Raw genomic sequence first — 19,581 nt, 5'->3', positions numbered from 1 at the left:
AAAATGCTATCAATCAGAGTGTTTCATCCCAAATCTAGGAATATGAAACACTAAAGGCAAGTAGAACTCACCAGACGTAGTATGAAGAGGTAGTATAGCCATACCCACGACTTTATGAGTATATTCAAATCCTGGTAAACACCACAGCCTTGAAATGGAGGCTAAGTCCACCATTGAGAGTGAATACAAGGGTCAGACAGCCAATCGGGTCTTCGATTAAGCTAGAGATCTCTCTTCATCAAACAATTTTTTTTTGTCAGTTGTGCAGTTGTAGGGCTTGAACTTAGGGTCTGGGCACTGTCCCTGAGCCTCTTTTTGCTCAATGCTAATGCTCTACCACTTGAGCCACAGTACCACTTCTACTTTTTGAGTGGTTTATTGGAGATAAGAGTCTCACAGACTTTCCTGCCTAAGTTGGCTTCCAACCAGGATCCTCAGATCCTAGCCTCCTGAATGGCTAGGATTATAGGTATGAGCCACCAGCACCTGGGAAACAAATTTGTGTGGGGGGGGGGGGGTGTGCGCGTGTGCACCAGTTCTGGGGCTTGAACTCAGGGCCTGAGTTCAAGGTCAGGACTCTGACCTTTTGTGCTCAAGGCTAGCACTCCACCACTTGAGCAACAGCTCCACTTCTGCCTTTTCAGTGGTCAATTGAATATAAGTCTCACAGACTTTCCTGCCCTGGCTAGCTTCGAACTGTTATTCTCAGATCTCAGCCTCCTTAGTGTGGATTACAGGCATGAACCACTGGTACATGACATTTAACACATTTCATGGCCTAAATCTCTCTGTGTCCTCATTCCCTCAATCCTATATGCCTTGCAGGATACTCCAGGGAACCAGGCCTTTCCTATCCTGTTTCTGGGATGAAGCCTAGGGAAGCAAAATTCCAGATCAGGGTTCTGGAAGAAAATTGGTTGAGGAACTTTTCTAGAGTAGTGTCTGATATCCTGGGCTCAGTTCTTTCTTCTAAACTGAATTGCAATTCTCTTCATGCCTCACTACCTACCCTCCTCCCACCCACATTCTGGGCCTTGAGAATGGTAACAATTCAAGCCACAGTGGCATCTTTAGCATGTATATGTTTCTGTCTGGCATCACTGTTTGCATGCCTACATGTGTGCATTCATTCAGCAGGTATTTCATGAGTACCACATTGTGTCAGGCTCAAGGGAAATGATGGAGATATAGGACACATGGCACCTGCCCTCAAGTAGCACTCAACTAGAAGTCAGACACATAAAGAACTGTAATGCACTATATCCCAATCACCTGTATTTACTATGTATCTCTCCATGTAAACATTATGGATAAGCATGGGGCTGCTCTGTGTGCATAACTGCAAATGCTCATTATTTGAATGTGTCCAAGCATCCGCTTAAACCCATCTCTGTCTCCATGACAGGATGCACACCTAAGTCAAACCGGTTGGAGTGGGTTGTGCAGGAATTTTTGTTTGTGTCAATGGGACTTGAAGTGAGTCAGGGAGGGACAAGAATGGGTGGAGTGGAGTGGGGGAGAAGAGTGAGAGTGAGGGTCAGATTGAGTGAGCGGGGGAGGGAGGGAGTGGGTCAAGGTGGGAAGGGCCTAGGGGTGGGGTGTCATCAGAAGGATGGATTAGGGGCAAGAGTAAATAAGAGAGCTCCTTAGTGAGTAATATCTTGTTTACAGTAAGGTCTCAGGTCAGAGAATAGTTACCTGCTGCCCAAGAGACCCTTGGGCTTTGGGAGAGAGAAGGATGAATAATAAATCAGAACGCAACTAGTTAGGAGCATGGGTGTGGATGAAATGGTTGTGATCCATTTCTGTTCATCCAGTCTCTCACTGTGATAAGCTGTAAATAAATTGCTCATTGCCTTGGTTCCTGCAGAAAGGTATTGGGGAGATAACTGACAAGGTGAGAGATGACTGATATGGAAACTTGATTCCATCCCTAGGACTGACGCCACAGCAGACAGATTCACATTCACTCCTATTACTTCTCCCTAGGACATTCCCGCCCACGGAGATGTCAGGCAAGGCCTTATACAGAAAACAGGTACTGCAACAGATTCTCCCCCTCTGAGTAGTATTTCTTTTTTTTCCTTGTATATATATATTTGCCAGTCCTATGGTTTGAACTCAGGGCCTGGGCACTGTCCTTGAGCTTCTTTTGCTCAAGGCTAGCACTCTACCACTTGAACCACAGCACCACTTCCAGCTTTTTCTGTTTATGTGGTACTGAGGAATTGAACTCAGGGCTTCATGCATGCTAGGCAAGTACTCTACCACTAAGCTACATTCCCAGTCCCTGAATAACATTTCTTTTGCTCTCCTCCACTGGAGTTTCACTGTGCCCAGTATTAGGATGGTAACATCTTGTTTTCCAGGATATTCCATGTGCAGTGTTGTTCTGTTCTGCCAATCCTGCAAGCCCATTGGTTCCCCAATACCCAGCCCCATCCTTTAATGACAACAATGTTTCCTGGTTGCCTAACAACATCCCTTCCAGCTCAAGGGGCTGGGTTTGCTCATTCCTAGAGGGTTCTAAAGCTAGAGTGAGCCGTTCAGAAGAAGAAGGGGCTGCACAGAAGGTATGTTTGGATTATTTCTCAATAGGCCCAGTTGTGTGCAGAGCTCCTCCTCCTTGTTCTCACCAAGTTTCTATAAACACACCACCACTAAATCAGGGACCAAAACAAGAGTTAAGAGACAAAAGCCTTTGTTATATTTCCCTGTGTCTCTGAGAGGGCTGGCACTTTTAGAAAGCTCTTGGAAGGGCTGGGAAGATGGCCTAGTGGCAAGAGTGCTTGACTCCTATACATGAAACCCTGGGTTCGATTCCCCAGCACCACATATATAAAAGATGGCCAGAAGTGGCGCTGTGGCTCAAGTGGCAGAGTGCTAGCCTTGAGCAAAAAGAAGCCAGGGACAGTGCTCAGGCCCTGAGTCCAAGGCCCAGGACTGGTACCATACAAGAGTAAAAGCCCTCCTGGGACTCTCAATCCTTCAAGTGATGACATTTGTGGCATAGATGCAGCAATGAAAAAAGGTAAGTGGGGGGTCCTAGGGTGAGGTAATGAGGTAATGGATTCCACTAAGGGCCTCAGGCTCTGATTGCCTCCATTCTACCTGTCCCCACACCCAACCACAGGAAGAGGAACCACAGAGATTCTCCCTGTTGGGCAATAAAGTTGCAGACCCCAGAAGTCACCCTGACCCACCTTCCTGCTTCACCTTGAAGATTTCCCAAGCTTCAGTTTCTCCTTTAGTTCCAAAAGTGGTATAAAAGAAGGGAAGCCAGGCTGAAGATGTGGCTTAGTGGTAGAGTGCTTGCCTAGCATGCATGAAATCCTGGGTTCAATTCCTCAGTAGTACATTCAAGTGGTAGAGTGCTAGCCTTGAACAAAAGAAGCTCAGGGACAGTGCCCAGGCCCTGAGTTCAAGCAAAAAGGGTGGGGGAGGGAAGCCAGGTGCCAGTGGTTCATTCCTTTAATCCTAGCTACTCAAGAAGCTGGGACCTGAGGATTTCAGTTCAAAGCTAACCAGGACAGAAAAAAATCTGTGAGATTCTTATCTCCAATTAACCAGCAAAAAGCTGGAAGTAGAGGTTATAGCTCAAGTGGTAGAGCATCAGTATTGAGAAAAAAAAAACTAAAAGAGATAAGCTGAGTGCTAGTGGTTCATGTCTATAATACTAGCTACTCAGGAGGCTGAAACCTAAGGATGATGGTTTGAAGCCAGCTCAGGCAGGAAAGTCCATAAGACTCAACTCTAATAAACTACCAAAAAGCTGAAAGTGGAGCTGTGGCTCAAGTAGTCGAGGACTAGCCTTCATCAAAAGAAGCTTAGGGACAGCACACAGGCCCTGATTTCAAGCCCCAGGACCAGCACCAAAAAACAAAACAAACAAAAATCCACCCCCAAACAGTATAAAAGTCCATGATAATTAGCAAGGCCTGAAGCACTTGTCCATACACTATAAGGAAAGGATAGAAGAACAAAGACTGCATCAACCTTTTCTTGCCAATATACTTCTGTTCCTGAGTTCAGGCCTCCATGCACTGAGGTCTCAAGGGAAACTGCTCCTCTCTGAAACTTGCTCAAGTCCACATCAATAATCAAGACTTAGACTTTACCCACTACTACTATAGTTCTAGAATGCACCTAAAGAGAAGTGTAACCACTCCTGGAAAGAGCCAAAACTCCTTGCTGGAAAGTCAATGGGGGTAGGGGTTGGGTGGGAAGGCCAATAACTTAGAGAGAGAAAAACACAAATTAGAAACAGTGAGAAACAGATGGCAACTTAGAGAAAGAAAAATACATTTAAAAAAATCCCAAATCCAAAACAACAACAAAAAAACCCCAGCCAATCATGGGGACTCATATCTGTAATCTCAACCCCTTCTCAGGCTGAGGTGGAAGAATTACAAATTTGAAGGCGACCTGGGCTATATGGCAAGTTCCATGCTGGCCAAAGCTATGTATGACGCAAGTATGAGTCTAGCCTGGATAACTTAGTGTGTGTGTGTGTGTGTGTGTGTGTGTGTGTGTATAATATATATATATATATATATATATATATATATATATATACAGTATGTATGTTAAAAAAAAAAGAACTAGTGAGGGCTGGGAATATGGCCTAGTGGTAGAGTGCTTGCCTCATATACATAGGCCCTGGGTTCGATTCCTCAGCACCACATATATAGAAAAAACCAGAAGTGGCACTGTGGCTCAAGTGGTAGAGTGCTAGCCTTGAGCAAAAAGAAGCCAAGGGCAGTGCTCAGGCCCTGAGTTCAAGCCCCAGGACCGGCAAAAATAAAAAAAGAACTAGTGATATGTTCAAGGGGTACAGTACCCACCTTTTCCAAAATATGGGTTTTTGTCATGCTAATCAGAGGAGGTATCAGTTCTATGCATCCTCCCCTCCCCCCCCCCAATCTAGAATTAGCATAGCAATGGATAGCCACCTGTTGCTTCCAGAAGAATGGAGGAGGTACAGAACTGGAGGGATTGTGTGAGGTACCATGTCTAGGTAAGCTCTCTACTGTAAAGGACTCAAAGACAAGAGTCAAAACTGGAAGGAAAAGGAACATAATGCTGGGAGAAAAGCTAAAAGACCCCTGGAGTGGAGAGTTCCTATTTCTCTTGAGTAGAGGCAGGAAATAAGAAACTGTCTGAACAGCCAAAAACAAGTAAAAGCAAGAACCCAAAATGGGTACTTGAGCAATAAATTTTATCAAAATGACCCCATCACCCAAGCAGCTCCTTACCTCCTCCTAAGAGTATGTCAGATCTCAAGTCTAGCTGTTGGGAGGTGAGCCAATAGGAAACTTTAGGGAAAATACTGGCTTTCAGATTTCAGTCAAGCAAATTAGAAGTTAGTTGGATTTTGTTTGTTTGCTTGCTTAAGGGATTAAAAAAAAAAAACATGATCTTGAAAAACTGAGGATCTTTGCTATAAGAGGAAGGGAAAACTAATTTGGTGTGAAAAGATATTTGAGGCTATTGCTGAATCTCAGCTCTAAGATTCAAGTGAGGAACAACCATTCAGTTACCAGACTGTGGTTAACAATTTTGCCTTTTTGTTGTTGTTGGTGGTGGTTGTAGGGCTTGAAGTCAGGGCCTGGGTGCTGCCCCTGAGCCTTGTTGTTGTCAAGGCTAGCTCTACCACTTGAGCCACAGCACCACTTCGAGCTTTTTCTGAGTAGTTTATTGGAAAGAGTCCCGTGGGGACTTTCCTGCCTGGGCTAGCTTCAAACCACAGCCCTCAGACCTCAGCCTCCTGAGTAGCTAGGATTACAGGCATGAGCCACTGGCACCCAGCTCAGTTGTGCCTTCTTGCCCATACCCTCTTCATTCTGTTTTCTCTGAAGACCCAGTTGGAATGAGGAAGGGGAAAGCTCTGCTATGCTGTTAGCCCTCTGAATCACAGCCCATTTCTACTGAAGTCTTGGCCACTCTCTATGACCTCAATTTCTCAGGTCTAATGAGGAGCAAGTCCAAGTATAGAAACCAGAGGCAAAAGGAACAGTCACCCTTCCCACTTACAGTCCAGCTCTTCGGCACACATATCCTATTTCTGCCCCACCCCAGCTGGCCAGGGGTAGAAATATGTCTGCATTTCTTCCTGCAGCTGAAGCTAATCAGCCTGGATCTAGGCCTCTTGACTTTTCACTTGCTCTTGGAGGGACAGAGTTAAGAAGTTCACGGTCCTGGCTTGGATAAAACGGAGGGACAGCAATCTGTTTTTCTCACCCTTACCCCACTTCACCTCAACTAGCTTCTAAGGCTGGGCAGCTTCTGCCCTGCACTTTATCAGAAGAAACTCCCTACATCCTTAAGCCTAAATTACAGATGCCATAATGCCTCCATTTCTTTGTGTTATGTGAGCCTAACAAGACAGGATACAACTTTAATTTTTTTTTTTCTCTTTCTAGGTATCCTTCAACTCAACCAAGAGAAAGCATGTATGTGGCATGCAAACACACACCCCCTGTGTAAGTGTAGGCTGAGATCACACCCTGAAAAACTGGATTATACTACCCTCTAGTGGCTAGAGCTAAAAGTGCTCTCCCAGTCCGAACCTTTGAGGCCTATACTACCGGAAAGCCTAATCTAAGGGATGAAGTGATAGCACTTTCACTTTTTTTTTTCCTCTCTCAGTCGTGGGGCTTGAACTCTTGGCCTGGGCTCTGTCCTTGATCTCTTCAGCTCAAGGCAAGTACTCCATCACTTGAGCCACAGCGCCATTTCCGGTTTTCTGGTGGTTTTTGAACCACGATCCTCAGACCTGAGCCTCCTGAGTAGCTAGGATTACAGGCGTGAGCCACCAGCGCCCGGCGCGACAACGCTTTTTGCAAATGAAAAAGCAAAGGATGTCCAGAGCGAGAAAGACAGTTGAGGCTACAGGAAAGGCTACAGACTCCAAGGCCGCTGTGTGGTCCATTTCCACTTCCTCACCCTGATTTGTCTCTGCTTCCTACCTCTCCCCAGGGGAAGTTCGTCCAAGTTAGAAACCCTGGAGCCCTGCTTAGAGCAACACCCTCACCTCAGTTGTCAAGAACACAAATTGGCTGGCAGCTGAGATAACAGAAGCTCTTCTGAGGAACAGGCTTCGCTCTCATTTTCTGAGCTTAGCAATGTTTTCAGATTTTTATTGGCTGCGCACATCCCCCTTAGTTTGGGTGTGGACAATAATCTACCGTGTGTGATTCAGGGTAGCAATCCAGGACTCCCGTCTCCACGGTAACCGGTGCTTTGCGACCTTCCGTTTGCAACGGTCGTGCTGCATTGGTTGCTCGGCAACAGCTTGAGGCAGTGATGGTGGGGTGGAGCCAGGCTGCTGTTCTGGAGGGGGAGGTTCGCAGGGAAGCCCACTGAAGGCAAGGTACCTGGCCTGGCATTTAGGGGTGAGCCTCAGGACGCAAACCCTGCTGCCCCACTCCTCCAGGGGCCCATGGCAGTGGCGGTGCCTTCGGGTCGGGTGGGGGGCTCGGGCTGGGCCTGGAGGCCAGTGGCGCGGGACGAGCTTCTGGCTCGGGCCTTCCATTCATGCACCGAACTGCAGGGACGGTTCTATCTGGTAGGGGGTCTCCTAGCAGGAGGAGCGAGGGAGCCCAGCAGCGATACTGTGATTTTCGACCCGGCTGGTGGCCAGGCCGTGCGACTGGAAGCCCCGGGCGGCCCCCCGCGCAGTCACCATGATGCGGCACCCGTGGGCGGGCGTTGGCTTTGTGTGGTGGGCGGCTGGGACGGGTCGCGCCGCTTGACCACAGTGGCCGCACTGGACACAGAGCGCGGAGAATGGGAGGCCTGGACAGCCTCCTCCAGCAACTGCCCCCCTGCTGGCCTCAGCAGCCACACCTGCACTCGCCTCTCGGATGGAGAACTGCGGGTGGCCGGCCGGGAGGGGGGAGTCCGAACTCAGCGACGCTATGGAAGTATCTACTCGTTAAAGCTGAATCCTGGCGCCCGCACCTATTGGTATGGCACCCCCTTGCCAAAACATCTCACCCTCCTTTCGTCTACACTTTTGAAAAGCAGAAGCTAAAAATGTTTTCAGGCAGTTGATCTACATCCTTCTTCCCAGAATCCACCACGGTCGGTCTAAGAGATGAACTCTATTACCCTCCCGGTGATCTCCCCCATGACCTGCTTTTTATCTTCAGCAAGGGATGTGGGAGAAGGGCAATACATTTCCCAGAACCTAACACTCAGTCCTGAATTTCTGCATATCCACAGCTACAAGGAAGAAGGCCATACAGTTTCTCGCTCAGGTCACTGTGCTGCCCTGCTTCAAACGGCTGGGCCCCACCCAGGGCATCAGCTATTGCTCTTTGGGGGTTGCAACTCAACTGAACCAGAAGTAGCTGGACGATGGAATCATGGGAAGATTAAGGTATTAGTATTCCTAACTTGCTAGTGTGAAAGGGTGCTGAAATTGTGATTACCAAATCCCTTCATGCAATTCTTTCTTTCTCCAAGGAGGAATCATCAGCTGCTCCTCACCTAACCGAACAACTTGCAAAGCTTGTAAGCAGCGGGCAGGGATCCCGGCAGGGACCACAGGGATTGCGGCATCATTCATGTTCTGTAGTGGGGCCTTTTGCTGTGCTATTTGGTGGAGAAAGTCTAACTAAAGCCAGAGACACCGTCTGCAATGACCTCTACATCTATGATACCCGTGAGAGCTAGAAAATTGGTTGAAGGGGGGCGGGGAGGCATGGTGGGAGACAGAACCTAAAGACTGTAGAACAAGTAAATCCGGGCAAGGGAAAAGGAAGTATTGAACACAAGCTAAATGAGTACACAGAATATTAAACATCTGGAGAAATCCAGAAATCAAATGAAAAAAATGGGCATTTGGTCATGTGAGTGCCATGGGTGAAAGTATGTCCACCTCAATAACCAACATCCACCCCTACCCAACAGGCAAGTCTCCTTCTCTGTGGTTCCACTTTCCCTGTGCAGACCGTGGACTGAAACGGATGGGCCATCGCACCTGCCTTTGGAATGATCAACTTTACCTGGTTGGGGGTTTTGGTGAGGATGGCAGAACAGCTAGCCCACAGGTTTGCATCCTGGACCTCTTAATATAAACAATAGTGTCCAGTCATACCTCCAAGCCTCTGTTTTGTTGCAATCCCATAAGGCATTATCAGAGCTATCAATCTCACTTCAAATGCTTATTAAATTTCAAATTGAGCGTCAACATTTATCTGAATCTTTTAGGGGGGAAGATAGCAAATAAATAGAGATCTTTATTTGCAAGGAAAGGACAAAGTATGGATTTTTTCTGATATTGTGAGCTGTGAACCTGGTGAACACAAAACCCACATGTTCTTCCCCTGAAACAATTTCCACCCCTAAGTAGGAGAAAGTTCCAGGCTACAGCTAACCATTCTGACCAAAACATTTAATTAACAAAAAAATATTACAATAGTAGAGAAAATAATAATAATAACAATAAAGAGAAGTGGGAGTCAGGGTAAAAATAAATGCAGAGGCCTTGGTTCCTAGGAGACCAATACTCCAGCTGAGCTGGCCTTAGCCCCAGACCCTTCTGAGGTTTCCTTGGCTGCTGGCTTCTCATCTTCCCCCATAAGACGAATGTTGTGTTTTTCCCGGAATTCATTTAGTTCTTTTCCCTTTGCCTGAAGTTGCTGTGACAATGTCTCAATGATCTTCTGTATCTAGAGGGCAAGGAACAGAGATTAAATAATGATATAAAGTCTCCCTCCCCACCCCCTAGAATAACTAGGGTTGGGGGATATGAAGAGATGACATTTCTAACTTTACCTATGAGGAAAATTAATAGTGGAGTCCAGGCACTAATGGGATTCCTTTCTGAGAACAATGATTTATAAAACTTAAGACACGTAGGAATCATGTGTGCTGCTTATTTTTAAAACCTTACCTCTAAGGCTCTGACTCAATGGATTCAGGAGAGTCCAGAAAGTTGCACTTAAAACTAGTTCCTCTCAGTCAGGCACTGTTGGTTCACACCTGTAACCCTAGCTACTCAGGAGGCTGAGTTTTAAGGATTGCAGTTCAAAGCTAGCATGGGCAGTAAAATCTGTGAGACTCATTCCTCCTATTAACCACAAAAAGCCAGAGGTGGAGCTATGGGTCAAGTGGTAGAGTGCTAACTTGACCACAAAAAAAGCTCAGGGATAGGCTGGGAATAGAGCTTGCCTTGCATGCATGAAGCCCTGGGTTCAATTCCTCACCACCATATAAACAGAAAAAGCTGGAAGAGGCACTGTGGCTCAAGAGGTAGAGTGCTAGCCTTGAGCAAAAAGAAGCCAGGGACAGTACTCAGGCCCTGAGTCCAAGCCCCAGGACTGACAAAATTTTTTTTAAAAATAAAAAAAACTTAGGGACAGAGTCTAGCCCCGGAGTTCAAACCCTAGGACTGGGGAAAAACAAAACTAGTTTCTTCTCTACAGTCTGTACTTTCACTTCTAAATAAATTTGCTGTCTGCTTAAAATAAGTAATAAAATACAACTAGTTCTTGATCTGAACATATAGCTTAGTGGGAGCATAGCATGTATAAGATCCTAAGTTTGATCTCCACGTGACTTTATATATATATATATATATATTTGGTGGTGGTACTAGGGTTTGAACTCTGGCCTCACCCTTGCTAAGTAGGAGCTCTACAATTTGAGCCACTCCACTAGCACTTATTTGCGTTGGTTATTTTCAGTCTTGTTTTATGACTGGACTGGCCTGGACTGAGATCCTATTTGTGTCTTATCACTAGGATGGCATGTATATGCCATTGTACCCAACCATTATGCTTACTCTATAACTTAGGATGACAGGCATGTATGACTAGGCCCCAGCCATTGGTTGAAGTCTTGAATGCTTCCTCTTTAAAAAAAAAAAATTGCTCAGCCTGGCCTCAAGTCACAATCCCCTGTTCTTTAGCTCCTCGCCCTAGATGACCATCTGGCTCTTCATGTTATTTCTGTGTGTGTGCATGTACGTGTGTGTGTGTGTGTGTGTGTATTTGCTCCACGGTTACATTACTACTTAGGCCATGCCTTCAGCAGGGTTTCTTGCCAGTTATTTTGGAGGTGGAGTCACATAGACTTTTCTGCAGAATAGCCAGGATTACAGGCATGAGCCATTGATGGCTACTTCAGGTAATTTTTTAATTTTTTTTTTTGCCAGTCCTGGGGCCTGAACTCAGGGCTTGAGCACTGTCCCTGGCTTCTTTTTGCTCAAGGCTAGCACTCTACCACTTGAGCCACAGCGCCACTTCTGGCTTTTTCTATATATGTGGTGCTGAGGAATCGAACCCTGGGCCTCATGTATATGAGGCAAGCACTCTACCACTAGGCCATATTCCCAGCCCTTACTTCAGGTAATTTTGATGTAGGTATCAATAGGCTATGTGAGAAAGACTGCTCTATCCCTCACCAAATCAACCACATCAAAGAGACCCTGGAGGGGCATATACCCAACGACTCCTTGTTCAAGAAGTTGGATTTGGCATAGTGTAAAGGGCTTAGATTTACAGGCTATTTATATTATCTTTGATATAGGTTTCCATACAGATTTTCTTGTGTCATATTCCTTATATCTCTGTCCACCACTTCTTCCTTATCCTTTGTCACCCAAAGCCTCTACTCAGGGAATCTTGCTTACCTGTTCCTTGTTATTCTCTAAGGCAGGCAGCACCTCTTTGACAGTCCGCTCTACCAGCACACCTCCAACCATGCGGAAGCACTTCCGAGTTTCATCAACTTCTTTCAGTGTATCAATCACTAAGCTGGGGTAGGAGGACAAGACAGGAAAGACATCAGAACTCAGTTTCACTCTACTGTAACCCTCCCTCACAAAATGGCCCATGCAACCTTTCTATTGTTTGTTTTTCTCTGATTTTCTCACCTATGCTCATTCAACTCCATCTCCAGCTCAGCTGCTTTGGAAGCCAGGCCCCGTTGCTCCTGCCGAAGGCGATTGAAGCCAGCAATTACCTAAGAAGATATGAGAGATGAGAAAGTGGAAATAACAGAGTACTGACAACACACGAGGGTGGCAGGTTTTACAAAGGCACATTAGTGAATGCATACCTACCTTGGAAAAGGAGAACACAACTTCATAATTTCTTCTTTTGGTTTGTAAGGAATTCCATTCTATAATAAGCAAATGCTGAATGCCTACTATGTGTGAGATATTTACTAGGCACTAGAGGTATACAACAGAATAGATTTGGCCTCTGGCTTATAGCTTGTATTTTTTTATAAAGAAGAGCTGGGAATGTAGTTTAGTGGTATAACACTTTCTGGCATGTAGAATGCCCTATGTTAAATCCCTAGCACTACAAACCAACCAACCAACCAACCAACGTTGGGTTACAGAGCCATTGTAGTACCTACAGGGAAGCCTAAGCTTGTAGACTTTCAGGGATGTAAGAAAGGGCCTTATAATGAGTAGTTTGGTGCTAGAGCATAGCTCAGTAGTAGAAAGCAGGTTTAGTATTCTAGAAGTAATGAGTTCAATCAATACAAGAGTAATCCTAACTCAGTTATGTTTAGTATTCCATCTTTGGGGAACTGCAACTCCTTACTTGTGGGGGGAGGAGGGGAGTTGGGAAGACAGAAGGCCATAGGTTAAGTATGCACTCTTCCACTAAGTTAGAAGTCACAGCCAAAAGTCTTGCTAACAATAACAGCTTAATAACATTAAGATCAATAACATCTTGTTTTCTCCATTCTTTTTTTTTTTTTTTTTTTTTGATGGTACCAGTCCTGGGGCTTGAACTCAGGGCCTGGGCACTGTATCAGCTTTTTTGCTCAAGACTAGTATTCTACTATGTGAGTCACTTCTGGCTTTTTGGCAGTTAACTAGAGATACGAGTTTCAAGGACTTTCCTGAGCAGACTAGCTTTGAACTGCGATCCTCAGATATCAGCCTCCTGAGCAGCTAGGATAACACAGGTATAAGCCACCCCAGTACCCAAGCTTCCTCTGCTTCTTGAGTGGCTGGGATTATAGGAAGGTAGTACCCTGCCTGGTTCCAACCCACTTCATATTGTCTTGTCTGTAATAACTAAACTATTGGTCATCCAATTATCCTATCAAAGATTTTCAATGTTCTTCTACCTATCTGCATAATCTATCTGCCTTTTTTTAGTTTTCAGTCTTCTTGAAACTCTTTTTAGTAGTATAGTAAAATAGAAAGAACTCAAACTTGTTTTTATCTAAATTCTACTCCCAGTATTGCTGCTGTGACTCAGTTACTTCTTTATTTTCTTCATTTATAAAAAGAACTAATATACAACAGGACAGTTTCTAAGCACTGATATTACTGTTGATGTGATAACAATATCTGAAATGTAGAAGTGGTGACAGAACTAGAAACTGAATACAAACTAAAAGTTTTGAAATAATGCTGAAAAAAGATTATTCCAATAGAGCTCGATAGTACATATCTATAATTCCAACACTTCAAACAGAGGGGGATCACAAGTTCCAGACCAGCTGGGTTACAAAGCAAAACTATGCAAGGAAAAAAAAAAAGACTGAACTGCCATATTGCCATTAATAGCATTTTAGGCCATTCTACTGAGGGCTTAAAAAATGACAAGATGACTAGGAAGCCTAGAACTCTGGAATTTCTCAGAGATGACTTAAGTAGTTCTAAGTAGAATATCAGAAAGAGGACTGGAGGTTTGGCTCAGTGTTACAGGGCTTGACCTGGATTCAGTTCTCAGCAACTCCATTCCTTCCCCCAATCCCCTCAAAAACAAACAAACAAAAAAAAAAAACACACACACACAAAAGAGAATAATGGCAGAATGATAGAAATAAAAGATGTAAAGGTCATTTTGATGAGGTCTAAGACATAAAGATTATAACCTACATCAAGTAGCTCATGCTTGTAGTTCTGACTAATTATGAGGCTGGAAATCAGAAAGATCATGAACAAGATCAGCTCAGGCAAAAAAATAAAAAGGACGGACATAGTGGCATGCACCTGTCATTCCAGTTGCTTGAGGTGCACAAATAGGAAGATGGAGATCCAGGTAAAGCAAAAAAATGAGTCCCTTAAAAAAAAAAAAAAAAAAAAAAAAGACTGGAACCAGGTACCAGTGGGCTCATGCCTGTAATCCTAGCTACTCAGGAGGCTGAAATCTGAGGATCCTGGTTCAAAACCAGCATGGGCAGAAAAGTCTGTGAGATTCTTACCTCAAATTAACCACAAAAAGCTAGGCGTAGGGACTGGGAATATGGCCCAGTGGTAAAGTGCTTGCCTTGTATACATGAAGCCCTGAGTTCGATTCCTCAGCGCCACATATATAGGAAAAGCCAGAAGTGGCGCTGTGGCTCAAGAGTGCTAGCCTTGAACATAAAGAAGCCAGGGACAGTGCTCAGGCCCTGAGTTCAAGCCCCAGGACTGGCAAAACAAAAGCCAGGAGTAGAACTGTGGGTCAAATGGTAGAGTGCTAGACTTGAGCATAAAAGTTTAGGGATAGCTCCAAGGCCCAGAGTTCAAGCTCCAGGACTGGAAAAAAGAAGGCTGAAGCATGGCTCAAGTGGTAGAGCACCTACCTAGCAAGTTCAAGGCTCTGAGTTCAAATCCCACAACAACCAGAAACAGAGTGAAAACATGTCAAAAAATGAGGCCATGGGCTGGGAATATGGCCTAGTGGTAAAGTCCTTGCCTCGTATGCCTGAAGCCCTGGGTTCGATTCCCCAAGCACCACATATATAGAAAAAGCCAGAAGTGGCGCGGTGGCTCAAGAGGCAGAGTGCTAGCCTTGAGCAAAAAGAAGCTAGGGACAGTGGTCAGGCCCTGAGTTCAAGCCCCAGTACTGGCAACAAAAGCAAAAAATGAGGCCAAGCAACTATATGCCAACAAGCTTGTGTTAGTACAGGTAACAGGTAGGTGCTACTCATCATACAAGAGAAAAATGACTCTGCAAACATTTCATATATTTTAGAAGTTGAACCTGCCATCACAGGTTCAGAATACTAAGTTTTTTGTTGTTGTTTTTTGTTTTTGTTTTACCAGTCCTGGAGCTTGAACTCAGGGCCTGAGCACTGTCCCTGGCCTCTTTTTGCTCAAGGCTAGCACTCTGCCACTTGAGCCACAGCACCACTTCTGGCCTTTTGTTTTGTTTTGTTTTTTGTTGCCAGTCCTGGGGCGTGGACTCAGGGCCTGAGCACTGTCCCTGGCTTCTTTTTGCTCAAGGCTAGTACTCTACCTCTTGAGCCACAGCTCCACTTGTGGCTTTTTCCTATATATGTGGTGCTGAGGAATCCAACCCAGGGCTTCATTATACGAGGCGAGCACTTTACCACTAGGCCATATTCCCAGCCCCTGGCCTTTTTTTATATCACTGCCTAGGGCCGCCTCCTGCCTAATCCCTGCATCCCACAAGCTCTACCTATGGCTCAGATAGCTTCATATACGGTTGTACTGCAGTTCGAGAGGGCACAAGCAGTACCTTGGCAGTGTCCACACCCTTGTAGGGCTAATTCTGCAATTGAGCTGGAAAGGCATATGTGCCTCTGCCTAAATTAAAAGGATGCAATATTTCTGTCCAGGCAGAAACTTGCTGTAGGGGTAGAGCTGCCACTGAGACACTGTCCCACAAGCAGTCATCATGATCCCTGAATAGTAGAGCAGCATAGTGTGCAATATCTGCCTGGTGAAAGTGTCAGAAACCAGTGTGCAATCTAACCCAGAAACACAAAGCATGGACAGATGCCACTGATGCCATAGAGGTGGGACTACCCAATGTTTCGAAGGTCTAATCTCCACTCTAGAGTTTCCAGAAGTTACACATGGGAGTAAAAAATATGAAATCTTAAAATTTAATTGGACATGGACAGGCTCTTTTCATTTTATAGGCTCAAAAATGAGACTAAGTTTTTGAATTCACGTTAAAACAAGTTAAGACTTTGGGACTATTTGGGACAGCATAATTGCATTTTGTATCATAAAAACCTGAATTTTAGAAGGGTTGAAAAGTTTGTTCCCTCTGAAACTCATGTTGAACTTTCTTTGTGTGTGTGAGTCAGTAACCAGGGCTTGAACTCTTTCTTGCTCACAGCTGGTTAATTGGAAATAGAATCTTTTTGGTGTTTTTTTTTAAATTGGTCATTCCTGGGGCTTGAACTCAGGGTCTGGGTACTGTCCCTGAGCTTCTTTTGCTCAAGGCTAGTGCTCTACCACTTAAGCCACAATGCCACTTCTGACTTTTTCTGTGTATGTGGTGCTGAGGAATCAAACCCAGGGCTTCATATATGCAAGGCAAGCACTCTACCACTAAGCCACATTCCCAGCCCTGGAAATAGAATCTTACAGACTTTTCTGTCTGGGCTGGCTCTGAACCTCTATTCTCCAAGTCTGACTCTACAGAGTAGGATTACAGGTATGAGTCACTAGCACCTGACCTCATGTTGAACTTTGACTGCTATTGTGGCAGGACTTTTAAAAGATGAGTAGCATACTGGTAATCAATGAAGATGAAGCAAGAAGATCATGACTTTGAGGGCTACCTGGGCTATACTTTCAGAACTAGAAGGGGGATCAAGTGGTAGACTGCCAACCATGAGTGAAAAGGCTGAGAGTTTGAGGCTCTGAGTTCAAGTGCCAGTACCAGCACGCACAAAGGTAGAGAAGACAGGGACTAGGCCATAGTACCATTCTTGTAGGAATGGGTTAGTTGTCATGAGAACAGGAAATTTGACTGTTCCTTGTGTGTTCTTCCTTCTTCAAGTGCTTACTTGCCCTTTCACCTTCTGCCATATAACGATGCCACTGCTAGATGATGCATGAAACTCCTAACCTTCAGAACCTGAGCCAAATTCTTTCCCTTATAAATTACCTAGCATCTGGTATTTTATAGCAACAGAAGATGGATATAATCACACACACACACATTAAGGTGGTACAGGGGGCCTTTCAAAGAGATACACTCCTAAAGAGTAAAAATACTACTTTTATGGTAGGATTATGGCTAATTTATTTCCTACATTTTATTATCTCCTTGTTCTCTACACTTCTTACAATAAAATGGGGTGAGTTCTTTTTTTGTTTTGTTTTTTTTTTTCACTTATGCAGCTTGAACTCTGGGCCTGGGAGCTGTCCCTGAGCTCTTCAGCTCAAGGCTAGCGCTCTATACTTGAGCCACAGCACCTTTTCGGGTTTTCTGGTGGTTAATTGGAGATAAGTCTCCCGGACTTTCCTCCCCTGGCTGGCTTGAAACCGTGATCCTCAGATCTCAGCCTTCAAAGAGTTACGATTAAAGGTGTAAGCCACTGGTGCCCAGCCAAATATATTGGGGTGTTTTTTTCTTTTTGGTAACAAGAAAACAATAATATTATATATGTATGTATGTGTATGTGTATATATATATATATATATATATATCATGTGTGACTCCCTTACTGTTTACACTTAAAAAGCCCCAAGGGACTGCGATTGTGGCTTAGTGGTAGAGTGCTTGCCTAGTATGCATCAGGCCCTGGGTTCAATTCCTCGGAACCACCTAAACAACAACAACAAAAAGCCCCAAATTCTTTGCCACATACTCAAAGACTTCTATGACCATATTTAACTTGCTTTAAGAACCACATCTAGCCTTGAGCTGAAGAGCTCAGGAACAGTGCCCTGGCCCAGAGTTCAAGCCAACAACAACAACAACAACAAAAAGGAACCATGTCTTTTAAGTGAAGTAAGCCAAGCTCAGAGACAAACAGCGCATGTTTTCTCTCCTATGAGAAGCTAGATCTAATATACATTAGAACATGGTAAATTATACAGGACTCTAGACATTCACACACAGTTAGACCAAAGGAGGATATTCCTAGGCAAGAAACACAATAGTGAAATGCCTATATGCATCTGATTGTGTAAAACAGCATTTATTGAAATGAATTCTAGGAAATGGAAACCCAGGTGTGTTTTTTTCTTTGTTACTGTTTTTTTTCTTTTTGTGTTGTTCACTTATCTGTTTTTAGGAAAATAAGGGTGGCACAGAAATGGAGGGACAAAGGATGAACAAATGCAGCAGTGGTACTCACTAGACACTATGTTGCAAATGAACTATTCAACCTGTGGGTGGGAATGGGAGGGAAAAACTGGGAGAAGGGGTGACATTGTCCAAAAAGAAATCATTACTTGATTTCTGTAGCTGTAACCTCTCTGTCACCTTTATAATAATAATTTTGAAAAGGTCATGGAAAAGAAAAATACTCCGTTCTACCTTATGTTTTAGCTAAATCAATCAGTTGCTAAACTTCATGTCAATCTATGCTTTCCCCCATCTCTTCCTTTTCTTGTGTGCCAATACCGGTTCCCTCATCTCTTCCTCTTCCTTTTCTTATGTGGGCGGCAATACAGGGACTTGAGTTCAAGAGCTTGAGCTTTTTCACTCAAGACTGTTATAGCTGGAGCCAAAGCTTTACTTCTGGCTTTTTGCTAGTTATCTGAAGAGTCTCATGGACTTCCTGCTCAGGCTGGCTTTGAACTGTGATGCCCTTGAATCTGAGCCCTTTCAATAGCTAGGATAACAGGTGACAATAATCCACACCCAGCCCACACTATGCTCTTTGACAGTAGCATTTTAGAACTCCATATGCATATACCTTTGCATGTATTAATTGCTCAACAAACAACAGATAAATATATCTATAATTAAAATAACTGTTGTCCAACTTTCTTTCCCCCGGTGGCAGGAATGAAAGCGAAGATTTCGGGCACGCTAGCAATCAATCTACCAAGGGCCTATACCTCATCGGTTTTCAGTTCTATTATGTAAATTTATCCACACTGACCCCACGATTAACAATCCACATCTACCATACTACTAAGGGCTTTCTGGTTCATTTGTCAGATGTTTCCCAACATTAAGGAACTGAGGGAAAAGAAAATGCGGGTTAGAAAAGGGTTGGGGGGGGGGGGTCTCTCAAGAAGCGTAATGACTCCTGAACAACAACAAAAAAACTATGCAGACCACCACATAACTGGTCGAGTATGTGAGTCACGTGGCTCTGCAGAATGTCGGCGATTGTCAACGTGGTTTCAGGTCACGTTAACGGACCACACGGGGCCAGCTCCCAGAGTCGTTATTAGCTGCCATGTCCAACTCGGCCCGGTTTAAGGTGCTGAGGAGAGGTAAGGGAACGACGACCCATCTCCCTTCAGACCTGGGCGGCGGGTTCCCTGTCTCCCAGAGCCTTTCCCACACGTGGGTTCCCCCAACACCCAGGGGCGTGACTCACACTTACCTCCCCCCCTACACACACACACACACACACACACACACACACACACACACCGGCCTATTCCGCCACCAACCTCCCCACCCCCGGGCTTCGTCAAGGATCCTCCCCCTCGGAGCGGCCACGCAAATGTGACTCTGGAGTAAAGACCAGCACAAGTCACAAGTCCCCTTTCTCGCCTCGACTCCAGACCCAGTAAGGTGCCCATCTTCAACTCTCGACTCCTCACCTGCTCGGCCGACACCGCCCCCTTGCCCGCACCGCTCCCGCCGCTCTTGCCGAGTCGACCGCTGCCGTCCGCCATCTTCGCCGCCTGCTGGGTTTCCGGTCTGCGCAGAGCAGGCCCGC

General features: G+C 45.1%; 2 protein-coding genes across 4 annotated transcripts; one reads left to right on the top strand and one right to left on the bottom strand.

Moving 5' to 3' along the window:
• The first annotated feature begins 7,304 nt into the window (after positions 1 to 7,304).
• Klhdc9 (kelch domain containing 9) lies at positions 7,305 to 9,328 on the top strand. 2 transcript variants are annotated; one of them, XM_048358032.1, is made up of 4 exons: positions 7,305 to 7,968; positions 8,227 to 8,383; positions 8,470 to 8,668; positions 8,917 to 9,328. In XM_048358032.1, exons 1-4 carry the CDS (start codon positions 7,442 to 7,444, stop codon positions 9,081 to 9,083), a joined length of 1,050 nt encoding a protein of 349 aa, XP_048213989.1. In that variant the 5' UTR covers positions 7,305 to 7,441; the 3' UTR covers positions 9,084 to 9,328. The 2 variants fall into 2 exon arrangements, with proteins under 2 accessions (XP_048213989.1, XP_048213990.1); XM_048358033.1 differs by lacking the exon at positions 8,917 to 9,328 and having other exon boundaries at positions 8,227 to 8,388; positions 8,456 to 8,624.
• Positions 9,329 to 9,379: 51 nt separating this feature from the next.
• Positions 9,380 to 19,580, bottom strand: Pfdn2 (prefoldin subunit 2). Of its 2 annotated transcripts, XM_048358045.1 has the most exons (6): positions 19,463 to 19,580; positions 11,885 to 11,973; positions 11,642 to 11,765; positions 10,709 to 10,717; positions 10,588 to 10,627; positions 9,380 to 9,693 (listed from the first exon to the last, which is right to left on the bottom strand). In XM_048358045.1, exons 1-6 carry the CDS (start codon positions 19,535 to 19,537, stop codon positions 9,620 to 9,622), a joined length of 411 nt encoding a protein of 136 aa, XP_048214002.1. In that variant the 5' UTR covers positions 19,538 to 19,580; the 3' UTR covers positions 9,380 to 9,619. The 2 variants fall into 2 exon arrangements, with proteins under 2 accessions (XP_048214002.1, XP_048214001.1); XM_048358044.1 differs by lacking the exons at positions 10,588 to 10,627; positions 10,709 to 10,717 and having other exon boundaries at positions 9,380 to 9,677; positions 19,463 to 19,579.
• Between the last annotated feature and the right edge of the window lies 1 nt (position 19,581).

Source organism: Perognathus longimembris, chromosome 11 (genome assembly GCF_023159225.1).
Source record: "Perognathus longimembris pacificus isolate PPM17 chromosome 11, ASM2315922v1, whole genome shotgun sequence".
Classification (NCBI taxonomy): domain Eukaryota; kingdom Metazoa; phylum Chordata; class Mammalia; order Rodentia; family Heteromyidae; genus Perognathus; species Perognathus longimembris.
The sequence above is the reverse complement of the archived record's forward strand: the minus strand, read 5'-3'. Positions and strand labels throughout refer to the sequence as shown.

Coding starts and splice junctions, on each gene's coding strand:
- Klhdc9 (XM_048358032.1), top strand. CDS start 7,442: ATGGCAGTGGCGGTGCCTTCGGGTCGGGTGGGGGGCTCGGGCTGGGCC. Junction 7,969..8,226: donor CCTGGCGCCCGCACCTATTG/GTATGGCACCCC, acceptor GCATATCCACAG/CTACAAGGAAGAAGGCCATA. Junction 8,669..8,916: donor CCTCTACATCTATGATACCC/GTGAGAGCTAGA, acceptor CCTACCCAACAG/GCAAGTCTCCTTCTCTGTGG.
- Pfdn2 (XM_048358044.1), bottom strand. CDS start 19,537: ATGGCGGACGGCAGCGGTCGACTCGGCAAGAGCGGCGGGAGCGGTGCG. Junction 11,974..19,462: donor GGGCGGTGTCGGCCGAGCAG/GTGAGGAGTCGA, acceptor ATATCTTCTTAG/GTAATTGCTGGCTTCAATCG. Junction 11,766..11,884: donor ATGGAGTTGAATGAGCATAG/GTGAGAAAATCA, acceptor CTCCTACCCCAG/CTTAGTGATTGATACACTGA.